The sequence below is a fragment of the Symphalangus syndactylus genome, chromosome 9, assembly GCF_028878055.3.
Source record: "Symphalangus syndactylus isolate Jambi chromosome 9, NHGRI_mSymSyn1-v2.1_pri, whole genome shotgun sequence".
NCBI classification, from domain to species: domain Eukaryota; kingdom Metazoa; phylum Chordata; class Mammalia; order Primates; family Hylobatidae; genus Symphalangus; species Symphalangus syndactylus.
This window is the reverse complement of record NC_072431.2, coordinates 111088816-111112159: the sequence shown is the minus strand read 5'-3', so window position 1 is coordinate 111112159 and position 23344 is coordinate 111088816. Positions and strand designations below refer to the sequence as shown.

At 52.9% G+C, this 23344-nt stretch overlaps 1 protein-coding gene across 4 annotated transcripts; it reads right to left on the bottom strand.

The window, feature by feature from the left end:
• Positions 1-2695: 2695 nt before the first annotated feature.
• Positions 2696-20918, bottom strand: AQP7 (aquaporin 7). Of its 4 annotated transcripts, none has more exons than XM_055293975.1 (8): positions 20616-20918; positions 19476-19526; positions 12859-12976; positions 4711-4834; positions 4146-4283; positions 3819-3937; positions 3391-3608; positions 2696-3032 (listed from the first exon to the last, which is right to left on the bottom strand). In XM_055293975.1, the coding sequence occupies exons 2-8, from the start codon at positions 19499-19501 to the stop codon at positions 2747-2749; spliced, it is 1029 nt and encodes a 342-aa protein (XP_055149950.1). In that variant the 5' UTR covers positions 19502-19526; positions 20616-20918; the 3' UTR covers positions 2696-2746. The 4 variants fall into 4 exon arrangements, with proteins under 4 accessions (XP_055149950.1, XP_055149954.1, XP_055149952.1 ...); XM_055293979.2 differs by having other exon boundaries at positions 2696-2973; positions 20616-20901; XM_055293977.2 differs by lacking the exon at positions 12859-12976 and adding an exon at positions 6124-6211 and having other exon boundaries at positions 20616-20900.
• Positions 20919-23344: the final 2426 nt, after the last annotated feature.

Sequence of the window (23344 nt, the reverse complement as noted above, 5' to 3'; positions counted from 1 at the left end):
ATTATTTCTTTTTCTAAAATAGTTTTCTTACATATATATATATAGCAAAGAATGTATTTTTGCTTATTTTTCAGCTACAAGACTGGTGTCACACTGTATATAGTCTACTGTATTACTTTTTTTTTTTTTTTTTTTTAGACGGAGTCTCACTGTCACCCCAGGCTGGAGTGCAGTGGCACAATCTCCATTCACTGCAACCTCCACCTCCCGGGTTCAAGGGATTCTCTCCTGCCTCAGCCTTTTGAGTAGCTGGGATTACAGGTGCCCAACTACAACAGGCTTTTTTTTTTTTTTTTTTTTTTTTGAGACTGAGTCGCTCTGTTGCCAGGCTGGAGTGCAGTGATGCGATCTTGGCTCACTGCAACCTCCGCCTCCCAGGTTCAAGCAGTTCTCCCGCCTCAGCCTCCTGAGTAGCTGGGACTACAGGTGTGTGCCACAACACCCAGCTAATTTTTGTATTTTTAGTAGAGACAGGGTTTCACCATGTTGGCCAGGATGGTCTCGATCTCTTGACCTCGTGATCCATCCACATTGGCCTCCCAAAGTCCTGGGATTACAGGCATGAACCACCACGCCCAGCTACTATATTACTTCTTATGCCTCCAGAATTTTTCTGTGTTGTTGCAGGTGTCTGTTGTGCCTTAATTTTTCCTATTGTAGAGGATTCTATTATGTGCAATTGCACAGCAGTGTATGTATCTGTTCCCCTGTGGATAGACATTTGGGTTGTGTCCAGTGTCTCTTGACCACCTACCTTGTGCCGTGCCCCTGACCCTCCTGTCATTACTCCACACTCTAGCTACATCCACAAAGCCATGACTTCACGAAACCCTGTCTTCCACTTCTGAGCTCCAGACCATATAAAAGGCATAACTGTGTTTATTGAGCACTTACTCTGAGCCAGAAACGATTCTCAACATTTTAAATGTGGTAGCACATTTAATATTCACAGCAACACAAATGGGAGGTAATATTCTTATCGTCATTTTCAAATGAGAAGACCAAGGCCCAGAAGGGTTGAATATCTTGCTCAAGATCAGACACCCTTTGCCACCCCCCATTCCGAGTCCCATAGGCAACTCAGACTCAGCACATCCATGATGTAACTTGTAATCTTCCTCTCCAAACCATTTCCTCACTTGTGCCCTACTGTCAGTGGGGACATCTCCAATCCCCAGGCCCAAGCTGGAAACTGGAAGCCATTTCTGACTCCTCCCTCTCCCTCACCCACTCCATCCAAATGGAGCCCAAGTCCTGTACATTGTACTTCTCGAGTATTGATCAATCCCGGCTCTCGTCTCCATGACCACGGTGCTGACCCATTATTAGGTGCCCGGCTGCTGCTCCTGGGTCATCACTTCCCAGCACTCTCTTCGCAGGCCCATCTCCACCATTTCCAGCATCCTACACACTGCGGCTCAGGTGTGCTGTCGAAACCTCACCTCACCGTGTCCCCACCTCCAGAACGAAGCCCAGCCTCCTCTGCCCATCTCCTCAAACTGTAAAGTGCAGCTCCCAGCCCCAAAAAGGACACCCCCCACCACCATACCCTGCTCTGTCTCCTCCTCTGGGAAGCCTCCTGGCCTTGGCCCAGAGGCTGGATGTGAGCTCCCCCACCCCGAGCCCCACAGCCTCCAGGCCTCCCACTCTGCACTCACCTTCTTCCTTATAATTACCTGTCCCCCATTAAACTGCCACCCTCAAAGGCAGAGCCCAGCGCATCCACTGCACATCCCCAGTGTCCAGGCAGGGCCTGCACACAGTAGGTGCACAATAATTGTTGAAAGGCAAAATGCATGAGCAATGACAGAAACCATGGGTGATGCTGCCTTCTGAGCCCCAGGCAACGGAGAGATTCCTGCCTGGCCCCAGGGTCAGCGGATCCTGGCCCCCCACCCCACCCAACCTCTGCACTTGCTTCCCTGGAGCCCTGGAGCCCTAGGAGGCCTCTTCCTGTGTCTTCATGTGTTCAAAGGATTTCCCTCTTTGCCTCTTCCTTTCCTACTCCTTCATGTGGGAGCACTCTGGCACCAGGAAGAAGAAAGAGGAGCCCAACCCTTACCAGCCTTCAATCTATAACAAGCATTCTCAAGGGAATTAAAACTGATTCTTAAAAGGGGAGGCGAAAAAAAAAATCTTACTCTTTTTTATGTATAAAGCACAGAACATATACAGAACATAAACAGATATATAGTATATCTGTGGTATTAAAATTTCATGTGATTAAGAAAAAAAATCCAGAAGAATACTAGGGAGGGCACTAATGAAAAAAAGGCTAAAAATTCTGATCTACATTCTTGGGCCTTGCCTTGTCTGGTCCAAGAACTGGCCAGAACTCGGGGAAGGGAAGAACCAGGGGAGAGTCTAGAGTCCAATCTCAGGATCCCCTCAAAGTATTTCCAAAGCCGGCCCCCCACCAGTCAGCTACGGTCCGTTCCCCAAAACCGCCCTTCCTTCCCCCGTGCCTGAAAATCCCTCATTCTGTTTCTGTCATTCTTTCATCTCACCCTGTTCCTACTGAGGGCACAGGTCAGCTCTTCCCCATTCTCCCCCAGGGGCACCCCAGTTCCCAGGGCATGAAAGACTTGAGGCGCCTCACCTCTACACCTTGGGCTAAGACATAGCCCTAGAGCTCCTGGAAGAACCCAGGAGGGAAGCCCAACCACAGGAGGCCCCCAGGAAGTGGGGGTACTGCTGTGGGACAAGCCTTGCTTTATTGGGGAAGGGATGGGATCACAAATAATCTCTAGGGGTGCTCTAGGGCCATGGATTCATGTAAGGGTGGGGCAGGGTGGACTGAAGATCTGTTGGCAGGGCTCACGGAGACAAGGGTGAGGGGAGAGATCGTGGGTTCATGAGATCCCGTCTTGCGCAATACGGTTATCCCGTGGTCTTCATACGCCACAGAGTCCTCCAGTTTCAGGGGCTCCCGTGGGATGGTGGAGCCAATGAAGACCAGGTAGATGATGCCACCTAGATAGGCACCCAGAAGTGGTGCCACCACTGGCACCCACCACCAGTTCTCCCCATCGCTGCAGGCAAGAGGCAGAGGCCTGCTGAGGGGGCTGATGCCCAGGACAGCACCCTCATCCACCTCGGGCCAAGACAGGTTGAGCAGAGGAGTCATCCCCAGGCTACCCCAGGAAACACCCTTAACCTGGGGCCCTGGTCAGCCTCAGCCCGATTCAGGGACAGGGTTGACACTCAGTGCAGGTGCAGGATCTGTATCTGTACTGGCCTGTGAAAATGTTGGGACTCACTCCTGCTCCCCAGGCCACCTGGGGGCTCTGCAGGACCCTCCTGTGCTGCCCCTCACATCACCCCCCACCCCTCAACACACAGGGGACCCACAGAAAAACTCAAAGGAATGGGCCTGGGCAGGGGCAGTACCTGAAGACCTGTTTGCCCCAACCAGCAATGAAGGTAAAGATGCGGGGGGGCAGGTCCCGGGACGGGTTGATGGCATATCCTGTGTTCATGCCGAGGGACACCCCGATGATGACCACGAGGATGCCTATCACCAGCGCCTGTGTTCCTGGCAGTGCTGGGTTGTTCTCCTGGTCCGTGATGGCGAAGAGACACAGCTGGAGCATCCCAGTCAGCCACGCCTGAGGAGCAGATGCTGTGGCAGCTCACCTGGGCCCCTCCCCAAGCCACAGGACCTCGGCAGTGCCCCAGATCCAAGCCCACCAGCAGAGACACGTCTCGGTACAGTCTCCATCCAGAGTTCTTGTCCTATCTATCCGGAGGGACTCCCTGCTGGCTCCATCCTGAGGGGTGGAGGGCAGGGGGAGGGGTACTCATCCTGGACCACTGACCTCATTCAGGAAGCCCCGCCACAATGTCATGTGATCAGGAAGGTAGGTGGCAAAAATGCCAGCTGTAGCGACGGGACCGGTCACCATCAGCTGTCCACCCGAAAAGTGGAGAATGGCCGCTGAGGAGACACAGACTGTCATGCGAACCTGCCCCCAACTAAGCCCCACCGGGGTCCCAGAAATGAGGTTATAGGTTAGAGGGTGGGGGAGCTCCAAGGCTTTTTTCTCCCAGCTATTTTTTACAAATCAGGACACTGAGGTCCAATCTGCCCATATTTCATAGGAGGCGGCTGAGGCCAGAGGCAGACACCAGGGCAGGACACTCACTGTAGAAGAGACTGTAGATGGTGGCAGCTGCCAGGAAGGAGCCCAGGAACTGCCCCAGCACATAGACCGGAAACTTCCTCCAGGGCACACGGCCCAGTGCACAGTTAGCGAAGGTCACAGCTGCGTTCATGTGGGCTCCTGTGGGCAGCAGGCAAGTGTGTCAGGGAGTGAGAGCAAAACAAACAACAGTGACAAACGGTATGAGAACAACGATGGCTAGTGTGTATGACAGCATGCTCCGTGACAGCTCTCTCCTGGAGCCCTCACAACCACTCCGTGAGGCAGGGGCCACCATCTTCGTTTCACTCTTAAGGAAACTGAGGAACACAGAAGGCGATGGCTTGCCTAAGATGACCCAGCCAGTGAAAATGGTAGGTCAGGGGGGCCCAGGAAGAATTTGGGGCAGACACGTCATAGGCGCGGGGTTCAGAGGAGACTTCCTCCCGCCCAGTGGTCAGGCTGAGGCACTGGCTGTGCTGGCAAAGGAGCTGGCTGAGGCGGGCAGGAAAGAGCCTGCTGGGGACACCTGGTCTTGCCCGGTCCGGCAGGGCCTGGGCTCACTCACCAGAGATGCGGCCTGCCACGTGCACTCCCATGGTGACTCCGAAGCCAAAACCCAAGTTGACACCAAGGTAGCTCCCGTATTTTTTATTTAGAACCATATGGGCCACGGAACCAAGGCCGAATACCTACAAGGGAGGGCCTCTAAGGGGGCTGCCTGCCTAGAAGCCCCAACCTCAGAGGAGGGCTTAGAGCTCAGTTCTAGCTCCTCACCCCCATGCCCTGGGCCTCCCTGGCATTGCCTCGAAGACCCTCTGCCACGCCCTCTTCCCCCAGAGCCTTCCCTCCTCACTGCCTCCTCTCCTTGCCTCTGCTGAGGCCTCTCAGACCTGAGCCACTGAGAGCCGGGTGGAGCGGCAGAGTTAGAAGCTCTTATGACAAACATCCAAGCACCTCAGCCCCAAGCCCACCTGAAGTTTGGGGGTGAGGCAGGGCTGCGAGGAGGGGATGGCTGGCATGCATTGCACCCCCTCAGAGTCCCTCACACTTCAGGCTGGCCTGAAGGAAGTTTCTTCAAGGGACCTCCAAATCCATCCATGCCTGACTGCCAGGAACCCCTCCCTGCACACATACACACATGCACGCGCACACACACACACACACTCCGCCGCAACCCCCACAATGCTGGAACAGTGGGGCCCTAACTGTCTTGCCCTCAGCTTCATTTCCACTGACCTCAGGCAGCATTCCCAAGCTGCTGCTTCTTGCCCATCCCTCATGGCTCCTCAGATAATGCCACCTTCACAGGGGAAGGGGCCTACCTTCAGGCCCATTAGCCTCAGTCTAGAGCCACTGTTCCCTTCAGCCCTGGCTCCTGTGCTATCCTCTCCCTCTGCAGAAGCTTCCGTCTCCCCTGTACCTCCCATCCTCCCATTGATCAGCTCCCACACACTGGAGTCTCATCCTTCCCAGCAAACTGTCCCACCCCTGCCCAGCGTCCTTCTCCAGCTGTGGGTTCCTGGTTGCCCCCTCCCTGTTTCAGTCAGGCTGCAGGAGAGAACACGCTGGCCAGCTGCTTCACCCCTTCCCTCGCACCCCATCCTCAATCTGGCTTCCACTTCCACATGTCACAGACACCAAAGCTCTCTCCAAGGGCTCCAGCAACCTCCTGATTTTCCAAAGGTCTTTTCAGGCATGGTTTTACCACGTAGACAGTTTCAGCTATGCCTGTAAAATTCCCATCATCTCCATGGGGGAGCCAGATCCCTATTTGCAAATCCCCACTGGAACTCTCCTGGTGTTCCACGGGCATCTCAGGCTCTGTTGAAGGTTCGCCATCTCACAGCACACCTGCTCCTCACTCTATGTTCCCCATCCCCATTGGCTGAGCCAGAAACTCAGATGTTGCAAATGAGAGCTTCCTCGCCATCCTCCCCAACACCCAATCAGCTCTGCTTACATTCTCCCCAAACCTCACCCAGCCTCCTCCTTGCAGCCAGAGTGATCTTCCTAACAAAAACCCCATCGCGTCTTCCCCGGACTCACTCACTGGCTCCCCTCCACTTCTAGGATAAAGTCCAAACTCAGTAGGCCACCATTTAAGACCCTGCATAATTTCATCCTTTCTGCCTGTTTCATATCTGTCCCAATACTCTTTGTATTCAGCAATAGTATTACTACTAAATAATAATAACCATTTATTGAGCACTGCCTACATGCCAACGAGTTATACTGATCACCTCCTTTAACCCTTACACCAATCTTACGAGTTAAGCACTATTTCTCCCCCACTTGACAAATGGGTAATCTGAAGCTTAGAGAACTTGAATGGCTTGTCCAAGGTCACACAGCCTGTACATGGTAAGCCAGGATTAAATCCAGGCAGTTACCTGTGCCAGATGGCCTCAAACCAAACAACTGCGCTGCTCCATGCATGCCTTGCTTTCTTGTGCCTCTGTTTTATTTGTTTGTTTGTTTGATGTTTGAGACAGGGTTTCGCTCTATCACCCAGGCTGGAGTGCAGTGCCATGATCAAGACTCATTGCAGCCTCCATCTCCTGGGCTCAAGTGATCCTCCCACCTCAGCCTCCCAAGTAGTTGGGACTATGGGCATGTGCCTCGGCACCCAGCCAATTTTTTTTTTTTTTTGAGACAGAGTCTTACTCTGTTGCCCAAGCTGGAGTGCAATGGTGCGATCTCGGCTCACTGCAACCTCCAACTCCCAGGTTCAAGTGATTCTCCTGCCTTAGCCTCCCGAGTAGTTGAGATTATAGGTGCACGCCACCATGCCCAACTACTTTTTTGTATTTTTAGTAGAGACAGCGTTTCACAATGTTGACCAGACTGGTCTCAAACACCCGACCTCAGATGATCCACCTGCCTTGGCCTCCCAAAGTGCTGGGATTACAGGCATGAGCCACTGCGCCCTGTCCCAGCTAATTTTTTCAATTTATTTTGTGTAGAGATGAGATTTCACTATGTTGCCCAGGCTGGTCTCGAGCTCCTGGCCTTAAGCAATCCTCTCACCTCAGCCTCCCAGAGTGCTGGGATTACAGGTGCGAGCCACCATGCCTGGCCAGAATATCCTAATAATTCTACATTGACTGCATCTTGAAACAGGATTTTGGATATATGGGTTAATTATTAAAAATTAATTTCACCTGTTGCTTTTTACCTTTTTAATGTGGATACTAGAAAATTTTAAATTATACAGATGGCTTGCATTTTATTTCCCCTGGAGAACTCTGTTCTAGAGTTGATAAAAGAGAAAACCTGGAGAATTGTAGACATGAGGGCTGAAGTCAAAGCCATCAGAGGAGAAGGCCCCAGGAGAGGGTACGGTGTAAGAAGGCAGACCAGGCCGGGTGCGGTGGCTCATGCCTGTAATCCCAGCACTTTGGGAGGCCCAGGTGGATGGATCACTTTAGGTCAGGAGTTCAAGACCAGCATGACAAAACCCCGTCTCTACTAATAATACAAAAATTAGCCAGGCGCAGTGGCGCTTGCCTGTAATCCCAGCTACTCAGGAAGCTGAGGCAGGAGAATTGCTTGAACCCAGGAGGCGGAGCTTGCAGTGAGCGGAGATCGCGCCAGTGCACTCCAGCCTGGGCGACAGAGCAAGACTCTGTCTCAAAAAAAAAAAAAGAAAGAAAAGAAAAAAAAAGAGTTGAAAGGCACCAGTGTAGACTCCTCTTCGAGAACTCGCCTGAGGAGCGGGGAGAGAGAACATGATCCGCGAAGGGGCCGACACGGTGAAGGGAGGGGTGTTTCATTTTGTGTTGTTTTCAGTGGAGAAACTTCAGTATGTTTATAGGCTGAGAGAGGGACGGGCTGAAGATAAAGGACAGAAAAAGGACAGAGTAAAGTACCTGAATAGGCTGGACAGCTGGATTGGTGCAGAAGTGGAGGGGTCCTCCAGGAAGGAGAGGACCCTGCCCCAGCCAAGGGGTGATATGTGGATACACGGGTGGTTAATGGGTCTGGTGGTGAGAGGGACAAGAGGGTGAGCTGAACACAGGAAGTGTTGATTATTTTACCTGTCAAGCAGCAGATCAAGCCATTTGCTGATTTAAAAAAAAAAAAAAAATGTCAGAGTACAGAGCAGCTTTGGGGAAGTCTGAGAAAATGTGAAATAGCCCAGATATGGTGGGGGAGAGGCAGCTGAGCAGGGCCCACTGGGTCCCTCAGAAGCCCCAGGACAGAAGCAGGGGAGCCCAGAGCTGGGCTGGCTTCGGATCCAGGATAAGATACAGCAGGAGAGCACAGGAACAGATGGGGGTGCAGGGAGGAGGGAGGCCAGGACAGGTTGACAGGCTGGCAGGGTCAAGAGGTAGAGGGACTGGAGCAGGCATGGAGGGTCTGAAAACAGAGGGGCCCCCATGGCCTTTCCCCCATTCCAATACCATGTGCTAAAAATACTGGATAAGCATAGGCCGGGCGTGGTGGCTCACACCTGTAATTCCAGTACCTTGGGAGGCCGAGGCAGGCCGATCATGAGGTCAGGAGTTCGAGACCTGCCTGGCCAACATGGTGAAACCCCATCTCTACTAAAGATACAAAAAATTAGCCAGGTGTGGTGGCACATGCCTGTAATCCCAGCTACTCGGGAGGCTGAGGCAGGAGAATCACTTGAACCTGGGAGGCAGAGCAGTGAGCTGAGATCACACCACTGCACTCCAGCCTGGGCAACAAGGTGAGACTCTGTCTCAAAATAAATAAATAAATAAAATAAAATACTGGGTGAGTGAATGAACCCCACATGATTCCCTGTGTCAGGGTTGCCAACTGGCAACTCATGCACCTAATTCATCCAGCGCACAGGTTTTGTTTAGATAACTTGGTTTTGAAGAACAGAAGTTTCTATCTCTCTTGAAAAATGAGCAGCTCAGGCAACACTGGCCTGCATTCCACCCTCCATGGCAACAGTCAGCTGGAGTGGCGGCAGCTACAGCCTTGCACAGATTGGCACTCTGCAGCCAGCCAAAGTCCCCACCGCCCTGAGTTGCCGCTCTCTTGGCCCCCGTAGCATGTGATCTACAACCCTTGCCCCGTGTCTCACGTGTATGGCTGGTTTTCCGGGGCCGGTTGGCTCCAGCCCCTCCTCTCCCTGATCAGTGAATGTGGCTCAGTTCATCCACCTCTCCCCCACAGCCAGAAGGCCAGCTCCAAGGGCAACACCCCTGGAAGCTGCAACATGGATCAGTCCACTTCCCTCGTCCTGGCTGCAATAAACGGGGCCGAGGTCACACTAGCTTTTTTGGCAAAACCTTCACCCTGGTGACTCACTGATATTCCTATATATATATTAAAAAAAAAAGCCCTCACTTCTTGGCACAGCCTGGCAACTAAAAATAACAACACAATGTCCGATATAGGCTTACACCTCACAAAGTTCTTTTACAAGTGCTACTGTCTTCAATCCTCACAGCAAATCTGCACAGCAAGAATTTTTCTCCCACTCTATAAATGGGGAAACTGAGGCCGAGAGAGGCACCTTGAACTACCTGAAAGTGAGGACCTTGCCCTGGCTGGGGGAGCATTAACAAGCCAGAGCCTTTAAAAGCTGGCAATATTTAAGCTAACGGACAGAGCATAGAGGTTAAGGGTCAAGACTGTGATATTGGGCCGGGCACAGTGACTCATGCCTGTAATCCCAGCACTTTGGGAGGCCGAGGTGGGAGGATCACTTGAAGTCAGGAGTTCAAGACCAGCCTTGACAACATGGTGAAACCTCGTCTCTCCTAAAAATACAAAAATTGGCTGGGCATGGTGGCATGCACGTGTAATTCCAGCTACTCTGGAGGCTGAAGCACAAGAATCGCTTGAACCCAGGAGGTGGAGGTTGCAGTGAGCCGAGATCGCGCCACTGCGACAAAGCAAGACTGAATCTCAAAAAAAAAGACTGTGATATTAGACTGCACTGGATTTAATCCTGACTTAAAGTGTGACCTTGGGCAAAAGGCTTAGTCTCAAGGAGACTCAGTTTTCCCATCTGTGAAACTGGGATAATAATAGTACCTACTTCATAGGGCTATTGCGAGGATTTGGGAAGATGCTGCACGTAAGGAGCTTGGCATCACAGAGCCCGGGATGCATTAGGTGCTCAATGAAAATCTCAATGAAAGGAAGAGAAACACAGATGTGGGCAGGTATCAAGCATGTGGGCGGTGCCTATTTCCCTAACAGCTCTCAGAGGACGCACCCTCCTGCCTCCGAGGTTCCAAGGGTTAACAGCCCTCATGGGGCTGGAATGTCTTGTGATAAGTGAATTACTTTGCCCTGGATTAAGGAGGGACAGGATCCAACTGCTGTCCTCACAGCTCAGGAGCCAAAGCAGGTGGGGAGGTAAAAGAGGAGCAGGGGAGGGCCAGAGGCAGAGAGGAGAGAGCAGCTAGAGCACCTCTCTCCTCTCTGTCCTAATAACAACGGACCAATACATGGGTATTGTTCTAATAACAAGGGACCAATACATGGGTACCACATGTGTACTGGGTGCTGAGACTTGGTCTTCTTGGCCTTCTTCACACAAGTCCTCCAGCTTGATGTTAGTGGTCCTGTTAACCAATAAGGAAGCTAAAGTTGTGGGCCGGGCGAGGTGACTCACGCCAGCAATCCCAGCACTTTGGGAGGCCGAGGCAGGCAGGTCACCTGAATTCGGGAGTTCGAGACCAGCCTGGCCAACATGGTGAAACCCCATCTCTACTAAAAATACAAAAATTAGTTGAGCACAGTGGGACGCGCCTGTAGTCCCAGCTACTCAGGAGGCCGAGGCAAGAGAGTCACTTGAATATGGGAGGTGGAGGCTGCAGTGAGCTGAGATCACACCACTGCACTCCATCCTAGGAGACAGAGTGAGACTGTCTCAAAAACAAGAAAGCTACATTTGTGAACAGTTAAGATACTTGTGGATAGTCGCTCAGCTAGAAGATAACAGAGCTAGGATTCAAACATAGCTCCAAAGCCCACGAAGGCCTAATTCTACACAATATAAGTGAGAAGTCAGGCTTTAAGCCAGGGAGAGACCTGCCCAAGGCCAACTGGTCACTCAGTGGCAGGGTCAGGCTAAGAACCCTGGTGTTCCGATTTCCTCTCTCCCTTGAGCTCCATGGGCCCCACCACACACACAAACAGCCTTTCTCACCCCACCTTCCTCTAGCATGCACCTGGCTGCCTTTGCCTCCCTTCCCAGAGGCTGCCCCTTCTTTTTCTAGACCCTGGACCCTGCATAAGATGCAATAAACATGGCTACAGTCATGTTAAGGGCAGAGGCTCACTGGGGTAAGTGGCAGGACTGAAGCAGGTGGAGAGGGAGCAACCTCACATCCCGCCTGCAGTCTGGATTCTGTCCCAATCACACACTAAAGAAGAGCCCTTGTCAAGGCTACCAGCAACCTCCATGCTGCCAAACCCTAAGGCCTCTTGCCAGTGCTCACCTCGCGTGGCCGATCTGCCACTACTCACGCTGCCGACGGCTTCTTCCTGGTGGAACCACTGCCCCCCTCTGTCACGCAGTCTGCTCTGGTTCTCCTCCCACCTCTCTGACCGTTCCTTCTCAGACTCCTTTGCGTGCACCTCTTCATTCCTCAGGGCTCTGTCCTCAAACCATCCTTTTCTCTTTCTGTAGACTCTCTCTGGACAGTATTGACAACCACCACCTGTGTTGTGATGAACTTCAACTTTTTCCTTCCAGACCAAGCCTCTCCTGAGCTCCAGCCCCTTGCCTGTGTTTAACTATCTCCTGGATTTCCCCACAGGCATCTCGCCTCTCACTCACTCTGTGCTGGGCCCCGTGCTCCAGAACAGCTCGTCAGCGCTTTGCCCACATCTTCTGCTAGCAGAATCTCGCCAATTCCATCTTCCACAGCCCTCTCAAACATGTGCTTTCTTCTCCAACCCCAGACCCTCTCTCTGTCCCAGATCAAAAACAGCCTCTTAACTGGTTCCCTCTTGCCAGCCTTGTCTGTCCTGCTTATGCTCCACACTGCACCCCAAATTACCTTTGAAATCCAAATCTGATCATGTCACTCCCCTGTTTGCCAGCCTTCAACATCGCCCATTGCCCTCTGGATTCATTATCATAGCCTGATCATCAAGCTTCTCTTCAATCTCTCTCTCTTTTTTTTTTCTTTTCTTTTTTTTTTTTTTTTTTTTTTGAGACAGAGTTTCGCTCCTGTCACCCAGGCTGGAGTGCAATGGTGTGATCTCAGCTCACTGCAACCTCCACCTCCTGGGTTCAAGTGATTCTCCTGCCTCAGCCTCCTGAATAACTGAGATTACAGGCGTCCGCCACCATGCCCAGCTAATTTTTGTATTTTTAGTAGAGACAGGGTTTCACCATGTTGGCCAGGCTGGTTTCAAACTCCTGACCTCAGGTGATCCACCTGCCTAAGCCTCCCAAAGTGCTGGAATTGCAGGCATGAGCCACCTCACCTGGGCCTCTTCAATCTCTTTACCCTGGGTTTCCCTTCTCCCCATTTCCAGCTGTGCCCCGGATACCCCAGTGCATGATTTCCTTTGACCCCCACTTATTATGAGCCCTTTCTGTCCAAAAAGATTTGAGAAAGGCCCCCCTCCTTACTTTCCTCTGCTGCTTCCCCAGGCTCCCAGCTCAGAGGCAAGGAATGGACAATATGACGCATGGGGTCAGCATGGGGAGGGGGCCATGGACGGCCCTGGCGGAGCCCCACCCACTTCGTGCTGCCCACCCACTCACCATCATGACATATGTGCTCATGAACTCGGCCAGGAACTCTCGCACCATCTTCCTCTGCAGTATTTCCTGGATCTTTGCTATCACGGACCAGGAGACCATTTTGGAGCCACGGGTGGACCTGAGACAGTGGCCCGAGCCCATGGACAGAAAGGAGACTCAAGTCTGCCTGCTGCCCATCGGCTCTTCAACTCGCAGCTGAGTTAATAGGTAACCCAGCAGCCTCGCCACACACACCTCTTGCCCAGGGCAGCTGGGACAGCTGGAATAGAAGACACTTGAGAGCCATGGGGACATGGAGAGGAGCTGGGGTAGATGGTCAGGCCATGCCTCTTCTAGTTGGGACTGGACCAGTAAAAATGGCACACCAATGAGGCCACTTTGCAGACGGGCAGGTGGGGAGCTGAAAGTGCAATCCATGATGCCAACAAGCCTCTGGGAAAAAGCAGGGTAGCAGAGAGCAGGCTGGAAAGTGGAGCTCAGTTGTCTATGTCTGTCCATCTGTCTGTCTGCCTATCTGCTAGAGCCAGAACTTTGGGGTCACAGGCCAGGGCCTGGCAACAGTGAGGCGCTCTACAAACAGCATGAGGGTGACAAAGTCTGCTGCCGAGCTCTATAAACAGCATGAGCGCTGAAACATGCGCCAGGTTCTGTCAGAAATGAAGGGGTCCGCAAAATGCACCAGGCTGTGCAACCAGGTCAGTGCAAACAGAGGTTTGTGGGAGAGTGAGTGAATGAATAAATGATCAAGAGAGAGGGAGGGAGAAAAGGAAGGACTGGATCTACTTCCTGGTGTATCTTCAGTGCCTAGCACAATGCCAGGCACATAGTGGATGTGCAATAAATATTTGTTGAATGAGTGAAAACTGGGGAATCTGTCTTACTCTTAACTAGATCCTCAGAGCTTCCCAAAGTGCCTGGCACTTGATTTATATTGAGTTAAGTGCACGGTTAGATGGAAAGGTAGATGAAACAGGTGAGCAACAGGTCCCAAATCTGCATATAGGGAGAGGTATAGGACTGGAGTTTGGGGAAGGTGGTGGGGTGGGTCTGGAGGAAAAAGAGGAATAAGAGGGGCTGGGCCCGGTGGCTCATGCCTATAATCCCAGCACTTTGGGAGGCCAAGGTGGGCAGATCACCTAAGGTCGGGAGTTCAAGACCAGCCTGACCAACATAGAGAAACCCCATCTCTACTAAAAAATACAAAATTAGCCAGGCATGGTGGCGCATGCCTGTAATCCCAGCTACTTCAGAGGCTGAGGCAGGAGAATCGCTTGAACATGGGAGATGGAGGTTGCGGTGAGCCGAGATCTTGCCACTGTACTCCAGCCTGGGCAACAAGACTGAGACTCCATCTCAAAAAAAAAAAAAAAAGAGGAAGAAGAGGGATACAGATACCTCTAAGTGTGGCCTTAGTGCTTGTTTACACTAGTCACTCTGCTATCTCACTGTGTGCATGCCCGGAAGCTGACACCAGCCCCTCAACTCCTCTGGCCAGCCCATCCTTGCACATCACGTACTGCCTTAGCTGCAGGCCTTTGCACATGCCAGTCCTATGCCCAGAATGGTCCCCTGCCTCCCCGGAGGCTCCTTTACCTACCAGCCTTCTTTTCTTGACCTAAATTTCCCTTTCTCTGGGAGAGCCTCCTACCCTCTCCTCTAGGCCATTCACTTCTTCCACATGCCCCACGGTGCCCACTCTTTTAGCTGGGGCAATGCTCATCACACTGCATAGTAATCGCTCAGTTAGGCCAAGCACATGGCTGATGCCTATAATCCCAGCACTTGCCCAGGCGAGCTGATCGCTTGAGCCCAGGAGTTCAAGACCAGCCTGGGCAGTATGGCAAAACCTCATCTCTACAAAAAAAAAAAAATACAAAAATTAGTCAGGTGTGGTGGTGCATGCCTGTGGTCCCAGCTAATGGGGAGGCTGAGGTGAGAGGATTGCTTGAGCCCAGAAGGCAGAGGTTGCAGTGAGCTGAGATCACACCACTGCACTCCAGCGTGGGTGACAGAGCAACACCCTGTCTCAAAAAAAAAAAAAAAAAGCTTGATTAATAATTAACGGTTTTTCTTCCTAAGGGCTGGGATCATACCAGTTTCTTTCGCTGCAGTATCTGAACATAGTAGGCATAGTAGATTCAATAAATCTTTGGTTTGTTGGCTGGTTGTTGCCTGCTGTGTGCTGATGAGAAAGGAGCCAGGCTTCCAGGATTCCCTTGGTGTTCTTGGCTTCCTGCTCTGTCTACCTCTCCCCTGCCTCTATGGTACCTTCCCAGGACTGTCTTTGGGCTGCTGCTTGCATTGGTAGGGTCTCTTCTTCAGGGCTGAGGAGGCTGGTCATGGGATAATGAGACCCTTATACGATGCTGCATGGGAGCTGGAGTTGGATGGGGGCCAGTGGATTATCCGCGCAACTCTGCATCCCCCTCCATCTACTCATCCCTGGTTTTGTTTCTCTGGGGTAAGGAATAGAGCAAGGACTGCGATGGGTGAGCGATGAACAGAGGGTCTCAGCTGAAAAGTGGAAGATGTTTTATTCCATGCCTGGACATCTCTCATTCCCTCTGCTCACTTTTTGCTGCTGTGAGGCCAGGGGAATTTAGGAGCCCTGAGGAATGCTGCTGCTCTCCCTAGCAGGGTGAGGTGACCCTCCACTGGCCCCCATCCAACCCCAGCTCCCATGCTGGAGGTAACCACAGAAGAGGAGAGAGAAGTGGACAGAGCAGAAAGCCAAGAACACCAAGAGAATCCTGGAAGCCTGGCTCCTTCCTCATCACCACACAGCAGGCAAGACACAGTAAGCAACAGATAACCACCAACCAGCCAATGAACTCAAGATTTCTTGAATCTACTATGCCTAGAATGTTCAGGCACTGCAGTAAAGGACACTGGTACGATCCAGCCCATGGGAAGAAAAGCAATAAACTGAGCAATTACTATGCAGTGTGATGCATAGTAATTTTTTACTGCCCCAGCTGAAAGAGTGGGCACCATGGGACATGTGGAGGAAGTGAATGGCCTAGAGGAGGGGGTAGGAGGCTCCCAGAGAAAGGGAAATTTAGGTCAAGAAAAGAAGGCTGGCGGGTAAAGGAGCCTCCAGGGAGGCAGGGATCATACTGGGCATAGGACTGGCACGTGCAAAGGCCTGCAGCTAAGGCAGTATCCAATGTGCAGGAATGGGCTGGCCACGGAGGAGTGGAGGTGGCATGAGATGAGCAGAGAGGGGCTAGGGCCAGGTGGCAGAAGGCCTCTTGGCCCACATTAGGGAGTCTGAACTCTACCAGAGGGCCGTGGGCCAAGTGGAGGATTTCAGCAGGAGAGCTGCCTCCCCTGTGGAGGCCAGGATGCAGGAAGTGGAGTGGAGGCAGGGTGAGCATCAGCTTCTCCACAGATGGGTGGAGAAGTGGTGGCAGCCTGAACCACAGAGATGGCAGTGCCAATGGCCACAAGAGCACAGTCAAGCTGACAGGCTTGGTGTGCGGTTAGAGAGGGAAGGGAGCGGGACAGCTCAGCGATGCCCTCAGGTCCTGGCTAGGGCAGCGGAATGATTAGTGTGGGGCGCAGCAGAGAAGCTGCGGGAGAACAGACAAGGAGGCCCTTTCTGGGCATGTTGAGTGTGAGGAGCCCGCTAGACACCTGGGTGGGATGGCCAGTGAGGAGGCAGCTGGTCATGTGGTCTCACTTACAGACACATTTGGAGGTCAGCACATCACAGATGGTCATCTGAGCCATGGGCATAAATGAGAGAGCTCAAGGAGAGGGTACAGACTAAGAAGAGGGGCCCAAGAAAGCCAGCCTACAAAGCAAGAAACTGACAGCCAACCAGATCCCCTAAGTAATCTGCTAACCAAGGAACTAAATAGCTAACAACTCACTAACGCTTGTTTCTTTACTTTTTCTTTTGCTTTTTTTTTTGAGACCGGGTCTCACTCTGTCACCCAGGCTGGAGTGCGGTGGCACAGTCACAGCTCACTGACTGCAGCCTAGACTTCCCAGGGTTCAAGTGATCCTCCCACCTCAGCCTCCCAAGTAGCTGAGCACGAGCATGCCACCACGCCCGGCTATTTTTTTCTATTTTTTGTAGAGATGGGGTTTTGCCATGTTGCCCAAGATGGTCCCAAACTCCTGGACTCAAGCAATCCTCCCACCTCAGCCTCCCAAGGTGCTGGGATTTCAGGCATGAGCCACCACGCCCGGTGGCTTACTAACCCTTTGACTAACCTATCAAAAACCAACTAACTGATTCTTCTGTTAACCAGCTATTAACTCATTTAATTATCTGATCAACCAATCAACCATAAACTATCCAACTAACCGCAAGCCAACAATTCAACCTGTTAACCAACATTTCTTCATTCAACAAACATTTGTTGGCCAGGCATGGTGGCTCATGCCTATAATCCCAACACTTTAGGAGGCCGAGGCAGGTGGATCACTTGAGGTCAGGAGTTCAAGACCAGTCTGGCCAACATGGCAAAACCCCGTTTCCACTAAAAATGAAAAAAAAAATTAGCTGGGCATGGTGGCAGGTGCTTGTAATCCCAGCTGAGGGGGGGCGCTGAGACATGAGAATCTCTTGAACCCAAGAAGCAGAAGTTGCAGTGAGCCGAGATCATGCCACTGCACTCCAGCATGGGCAACAAAGCAAGACTCTGTCTCAAAAAAAAAAAAAATTTTTGCCGGGCGCGGTGGCTCACGCTTGTAATCCCAGCACTTTGGGAGGCTGAGGCGGGCGGATCACGAGGTCAGGAGATCGAGACCACGGTGAAACCCCGTCTCTACTAAAAATACAAAAAAATTAGCCGGGCGTGGTGGCAGGCGCCTGTAGTCCCAGCTACTCGGAGAGGCTGAGGCAGAAGAATGGCGTGAACCCGGGAGGCGGAGCTTGCAGTGAGCCGAGATTGCGCCACTGCACTCCAGCCTGGGCGGCAGAGCGAGACTCCGTCTCAAAAAAAAAAAAAAAAAAAAAAAAAAAATTTTGTTGAGCACCTACTTATGAGTCAAGCACCAGGGATACAAAGTCAAAACCCGCTCTCCACCCTTGGGTCACTCTGTTTAATGGAAGAGATGGGTAACGGCAACACCACCAGAGAGAAGCAGCCTGGGACTGGGAGAGCTCAGGGGAGGCATGGGAGGTGAGGCCTGAAGGGGGTTTTGAAGAATGGGCAGGTGGTGGCCTGACATGGCCATGGGGGAGTAGCGTGGTAGTAGAAAGAATGGTGGAAGCTGTGCACATTCTAGATATTTTAGGAGATTGGTGACTGGATGTGAGACATGGGGGAGAGGGAAGTATCAAGGACATGACCTTGACTTCTGGCTTGAGCAACTGAGGAGAAGGGGACCCCTGACTGAGCCAAGAGCACAGGAGGAGTGGACTTGCAGGGGGCAGGGGAGGCTGTTTCCATCTAGGAGCTGAGTTGCCTGTGAGACACCAGTGGGTCTCTAGAAACAGGATCTAAAGCCCTGGAGAGAGACATAGGCTAGAGGCAATGATGTCAACAGAGGGGCACTATTCATTCTCTCCGTCCAAGTGTACAACAGGCAAATATCCCTGCTTGTGTGGAGCTGACAGCAATGAAATGTAATAAGCAAGTACATTTGTATAAGAGAAGGTACCAGCTCCTGTGGAAAAAAAACAGAGCAAGGAAAGGAGAATTGGGAGTGCAGGGGCTGGAGATGGGGTGTGATTTCAAATAGGGCAGCCAGAGTAATCCTTGTTGAGAAGGTGGCGTTGGAGCAAAGCCATGAAGGAGATGAGAGTGGGCTGTATGTTAACTGCAGGAAGCCTCTCAGGTGGAGGGAATAGTCACCAGAGGACTCTCAGCATGTTTGAAGAAAGCAAAGAAAGTCAGTGTGAGGCCAGGTGCAGTGGCTCACGCCTGTAATCCCAACCTTTTGGGAGGACGAGGCGGGTGGATCACCTGAGGTCAGGAGTTCAAGAACAGCCTGGCGAACATGGCGAAACCCCATTTCTACTAAAAATACAAAAAAAATAGTAATAATTAGCTGGGCGTGGTCGTGGTAGTGTGTGCCTGTAATCCTGTAATCCCAGCTACTCAGGAGGCTGAGGCAAGAGGATTGCTTGAACCCGGGAGGCGGAGGTTGCAGTGAGCCAAGATCGTGCCATTGCACTCCAGCCTGGGCGACAGAGCTGGATTCCATCTAAAAAAAAAAAAAAAAAAAAAAAAAACCAGAAAAGAAACTCCATGTGGCTAGAGGACGGAGAGCAGGGGGCGGGAGTGGGGAGGCCAGAAAGCTAACAAGGACTACATAGGCAGGGCCTTGGCCATTGCAAGGACTGGCTCTTGTTCACCCCAAAGACAGCTGAGCCTGAGAGGGTGAGAGGTGCTGAGTGCAGTTGAGCTGAAGGCCACCTGCATGCCTTGACCCTCATCCAAGTATTTCTGAGCCTCCCCTCACCCCAGGACCCAGCCCAGGCAACAGGTGGAAGATGTTCTTCTTCTGGGACCTCAGAGGCGCGTGGGTGGGTGGGGAGGAGGAGGTCGGGGGGCGACAGCTGCCCCAAGGGAGAGGCTGAGGATGGAGCAGGGAGGGCACTGAAGTGGGCTGGGTGGAGGACAGGGGGCTGGGGGGTGAGAAGAGGGTGGGGTACTTACCGCCTGTGCCTGGATGCTTGAACCATGTTTTGTCTTTCAGATTTGTAGATGCTGAGGAGCCAAAGAGAGGTCACTAGGGCTGGAGGACACAGAACTTGGCCCCACACTTCCATCAGACCTTGGTCCCCAGGGGAGAAGCCCTGGGGCAGCTCCTGCTAGTGCCACTCCCTTAACCAAGCCAAGCAACAGGGAGGGAGGAGCGGTACTCAGCCAATGAGGCGACGCCCTGGAGCCCCACCCCACCCATGCTGGCCCCAGTATCCCAACCCCAGGCCAGACCCTCCAGTGCTCCTCCTGACCTTCCCTGTCTGCAGCCCGGCTTTGGACTGTGGAGATGCCCTCAGCCTCTACTCAGTGGTTCCAGCCTCATATTTGCGTGCTATACCTTTAACCTCAAGCCCTCTTGCTGCTAACTTAAACTGTGACTGTCCAGGACCTGCACACACACATACATGCATGCATGCACACACACACACACAGAAGGAGAACACACAGGATGAGGCCCTGAAAACTCGTTTCACCCGTGTACCTCGCCCAAAAATTCCCCTTTGTACTCCTATCTTTATCTCTAACTGACAGCATGAAGGTAGCCCGAAGTCCCCTCACCCTGTCTGTCCTCCTGATTCTCTAGCCCAGTTCCCTGTAGCTCCAGCACAGACTCTTATCTCCAGCCCTGACTGCTGAAACCCTCCAGCCCCAGCTCCAGCCCCTCAGGAGGGACTCCGTGGGAGGAACGACTCCAGCAAGCCGGCAGCTGACCCGTCTCTGGCCTGCACACCTCCCGCTGTGGTCCACTGCCGGTGGGGTGGTCTTCAGCTCTCTCCTCGTCCCACCCCCATGGTCTGCTGACAGCCTAGCCTAGAGCATCCCTGCCATCTCTGCTCTACCACTGGTCCTCCCAACAACCAATTTACAGGTAAGGAAACTGAGGCCCAGAGAGAGGGTGTATGTGCCTGTGTCACACAGCAACGCAGGGCTGCACCATAACAAGAAAGCCAGGACTTCCACTCCCAGCCGGGGCTCCTTCCCCAAACTATCCCTCAGTCACCTCCTCCCTGTATGGTACCCAGGGAATGGCCCTTCCAGATCTGGGCACTGAGGAGGCCGCCCCATCCCCACCCTGCCTGGAGCCCCACTCACTTTGCTGAAATGTCTTGTGATTTTCAGCCTCTGCCTTGGGGGCTTCTCAGTTAAAGTGCATCTTGACCTTGTTCCTCCGTGACTGTCCCTGGCTCAGCTTCCACCCCCAGCTGGAGCTAAGCTATCCCTGTGTCCCCAGTCCAGAGTCTGCCTCTCAGCCCTCCCAGGGCGGCCTCGAGCGCTGCTCTTGCTTCTCCAGGGGAGAGGTCAGTAAGGTTTGGCTGGTGCAGCTTTAGCCAAGTCCAGATGCACTGCCCAAAATAACATCCCTCGTCCGGCCAGCAGTGCCATGGAGACCGAGTTCTGAAGCAGGCCTTTGTGAGGTCAGAGGTGGAGCTCTGGGTGGGCACTCTGGGCCTCACAGTCGCAGAGGAAAGGCCTGTCCTTCAAGCCAATGTGCAGCCTGACTCTGGGGCCAGCGCCTGAGGAAGCCCTCCCTGAGCCCCACCCCTGGGGAAGGTTGCAGAGGCCTCTGAGCCCCCAGCGTTGGGGAGAGCTGTGCAGAATACGACTGGAGGTGGAAGTGTTGGAGATTAACAGCTAGGTGGAGGGGACAGGGGGAGGCCCTGCGTCAGTCCTCAGGGAAGCCCCATTCTGAAGGGGGAAAGGGAAACTCAGGACCAGTCCTCAGGGGCCCCCAGTCTGAGAGGAAGGAGGACACATAAGCCATATTTGCAGAGAAACACCAGCCTGCGAGAGGAGGTAGAAGCCCAGGCCTGGCCCTCTGAGGGCCCCTAGTCTGAGGAGCAGTCCACCTGTCCTCGGGAAAACACCTCTCTTAGGAAAGGCCAGCAAGGCCCCCGTAAAGGAGCCAGAGCTGGATCGGGGCATGGGGCTCGGGGCTCAGCGGCGTGGGAGTTCTGGGACCGAGGTGCAGTCAGGAGAGACCCTGGGGGCCAGCGGCAGTCCAAGAGGACTTTTGGAGCCAGGGCCTGACTGGGTCTCAAACAATGGGGCAGGCAGTTTGGGGTTTCAGCAGGTGGCCCAGTGCTGAGACACAAGGGAGGTGTTTCTGGTCTGCAGACACTGAGGACACTTGCTACGTGGCGTGGTGGACAGTGGGTAAGTCCTGGGAACTTCTGGCACCAGGCTCCATGGATGGGAAGGGGCATAGGATTCAGTCGTCCAAAGCTCTGGTGTGGGAATGGAACTGTCCTGTAGAGGGTGCCAAAGACCAGGTCTGGAACTTGCATAGCCCCAGTCCCCACACCCCCCAACACCCCCTCCCACCCCTTCCAGCTTTTTCTGCAGATCTTTCTGTAGGGGTGAGGCAGAGAGAGGAAAGAGTTGGCCGCAGTCCCGGAGCTTCCTAGTCAGAAGCCGTCTGTAAGGCACTAACTTCCCTCTGCAGATTCTTTTTTTTTTTTTTTTTTTTTGGGACGGAGTCCCGCTCCGCCCAGGCTGGAGTGCAGTGGCACAATCTTGTCTCACCACAATTTCTGCCTCCCAGTTCAAGTGATTCTCCTGCCTCAGCCTCCTAAGTAGCTGGGATTACAGGCATGCACCACCAAGCCCAGCTAGTTTTTTTGGATTTTTAGTAAAGACGGGGTGTCACCATGTTGGTCAGGCTGGTCTCGAACTCCTGACCTCAGGTAATCCACCCGCCTTGGCCTCCCAAAGTGCTGGGATTATAGGTGTGAGCCACCACGCCCAGCCTCCCTCTGCAGATTCTACGTGGGCTCGAGACTCAGCCTCTCTTCCTCAGGAAGGGAGGGGTGCACGCCTGCAAATGGGAGAGCCCTGCCTTTATTCCTTTCCCACGTGTGCTCCCAGGGCTGGGATGAGGTCATGTTAGAAGTGGATCAGGGGTCTTGGATGAGGTCAGCACTTGGGCAGAGTTGGATTGAGCTGGTGTCAGGTTCGTGAGGGAGAGAATTGGGATCCATGCTGGGGTCAGAGATCAGGCTCTAAGCTGATTTACAGGGCTTGACCCTGGGGACTGAGAAGTGGAAAAGGGACAGTCCCACTGTGTCCGGAATTCGTGGGTTCTTGGTCTCACTGACTTCAAGAATGAAGCCGCGGACCCTCGCGGTAAGTGTTACAGCTCTTAAGGTGGCGCATCTGGAGTTTGTTCCTTCTGATGTTCGGATGTGTTCGGAGTTTCTTCCTTCTGGTGGGTTTGTGGTCTCGCTGGCTCAGGAGTGAAGCTGTAGACCTTCGCGGTGAGTGTTACAGCTCTTAAGGTAGCGTGTCTGGAGTTGTTCGTTCCTCCCGGTGGGCTTGTGGTCTCACTGGCTTCACTGCCAGGAGTGAAGCTGCAGACCTTCGCAGTGAGTGTTACAGCTCATAAAAGCAGCATGGACCCAAAGAGTGAGCGGTAGCAAGATTTATTGCAAAGAGCAAAAGAACAAAGCTACCACAGCATAGAAGGGGACCCGAGCAGATTGCCGCTGCTGGCTCCGGCAGCCTGCTTTTATTCTCTTATCTGGCCCCACCCACGTCCTGCTGATTGGTAGAGCCGAGTGGTCTGTTCTGACAGGGTGCTGATTGGTGTGTTTACCATCCCTGAGCTAGACATAAAAGTTCTCCTGTCCCCATCAGATCAGTTAGATACAGAGTATCGACACAAAGGTTCTCCAAGGCCCCACCAGAGCAGCTAGATAGAGTGTCGATTGGTGCACTCACAAACCCTGAGCTAGACACAGGGTGCTGATTGGTGTATTTACAATCCCTGAGCTAGACATAAAGGTTCTCCAAGGCCCCACCAGAGCAGCTAGATACAGTGTCGA

What these genes read in the sequence shown, in the direction of transcription:
- AQP7 (XM_055293975.1), bottom strand. Translation starts at nt 19,501, where the DNA reads ATGGTTCAAGCATCCAGGCACAGGCG. An exon ending in CAAGCATCCAGGCACAGGCG is followed by an intron (nt 12,977 to 19,475) that starts GTAAGTACCCCA and finishes CCACTGTCTCAG; the next exon opens with GTCCACCCGTGGCTCCAAAA. An exon ending in TGAGCACATATGTCATGATG is followed by an intron (nt 4,835 to 12,858) that starts GTGAGTGGGTGG and finishes CCTCCCTTGTAG; the next exon opens with GTATTCGGCCTTGGTTCCGT.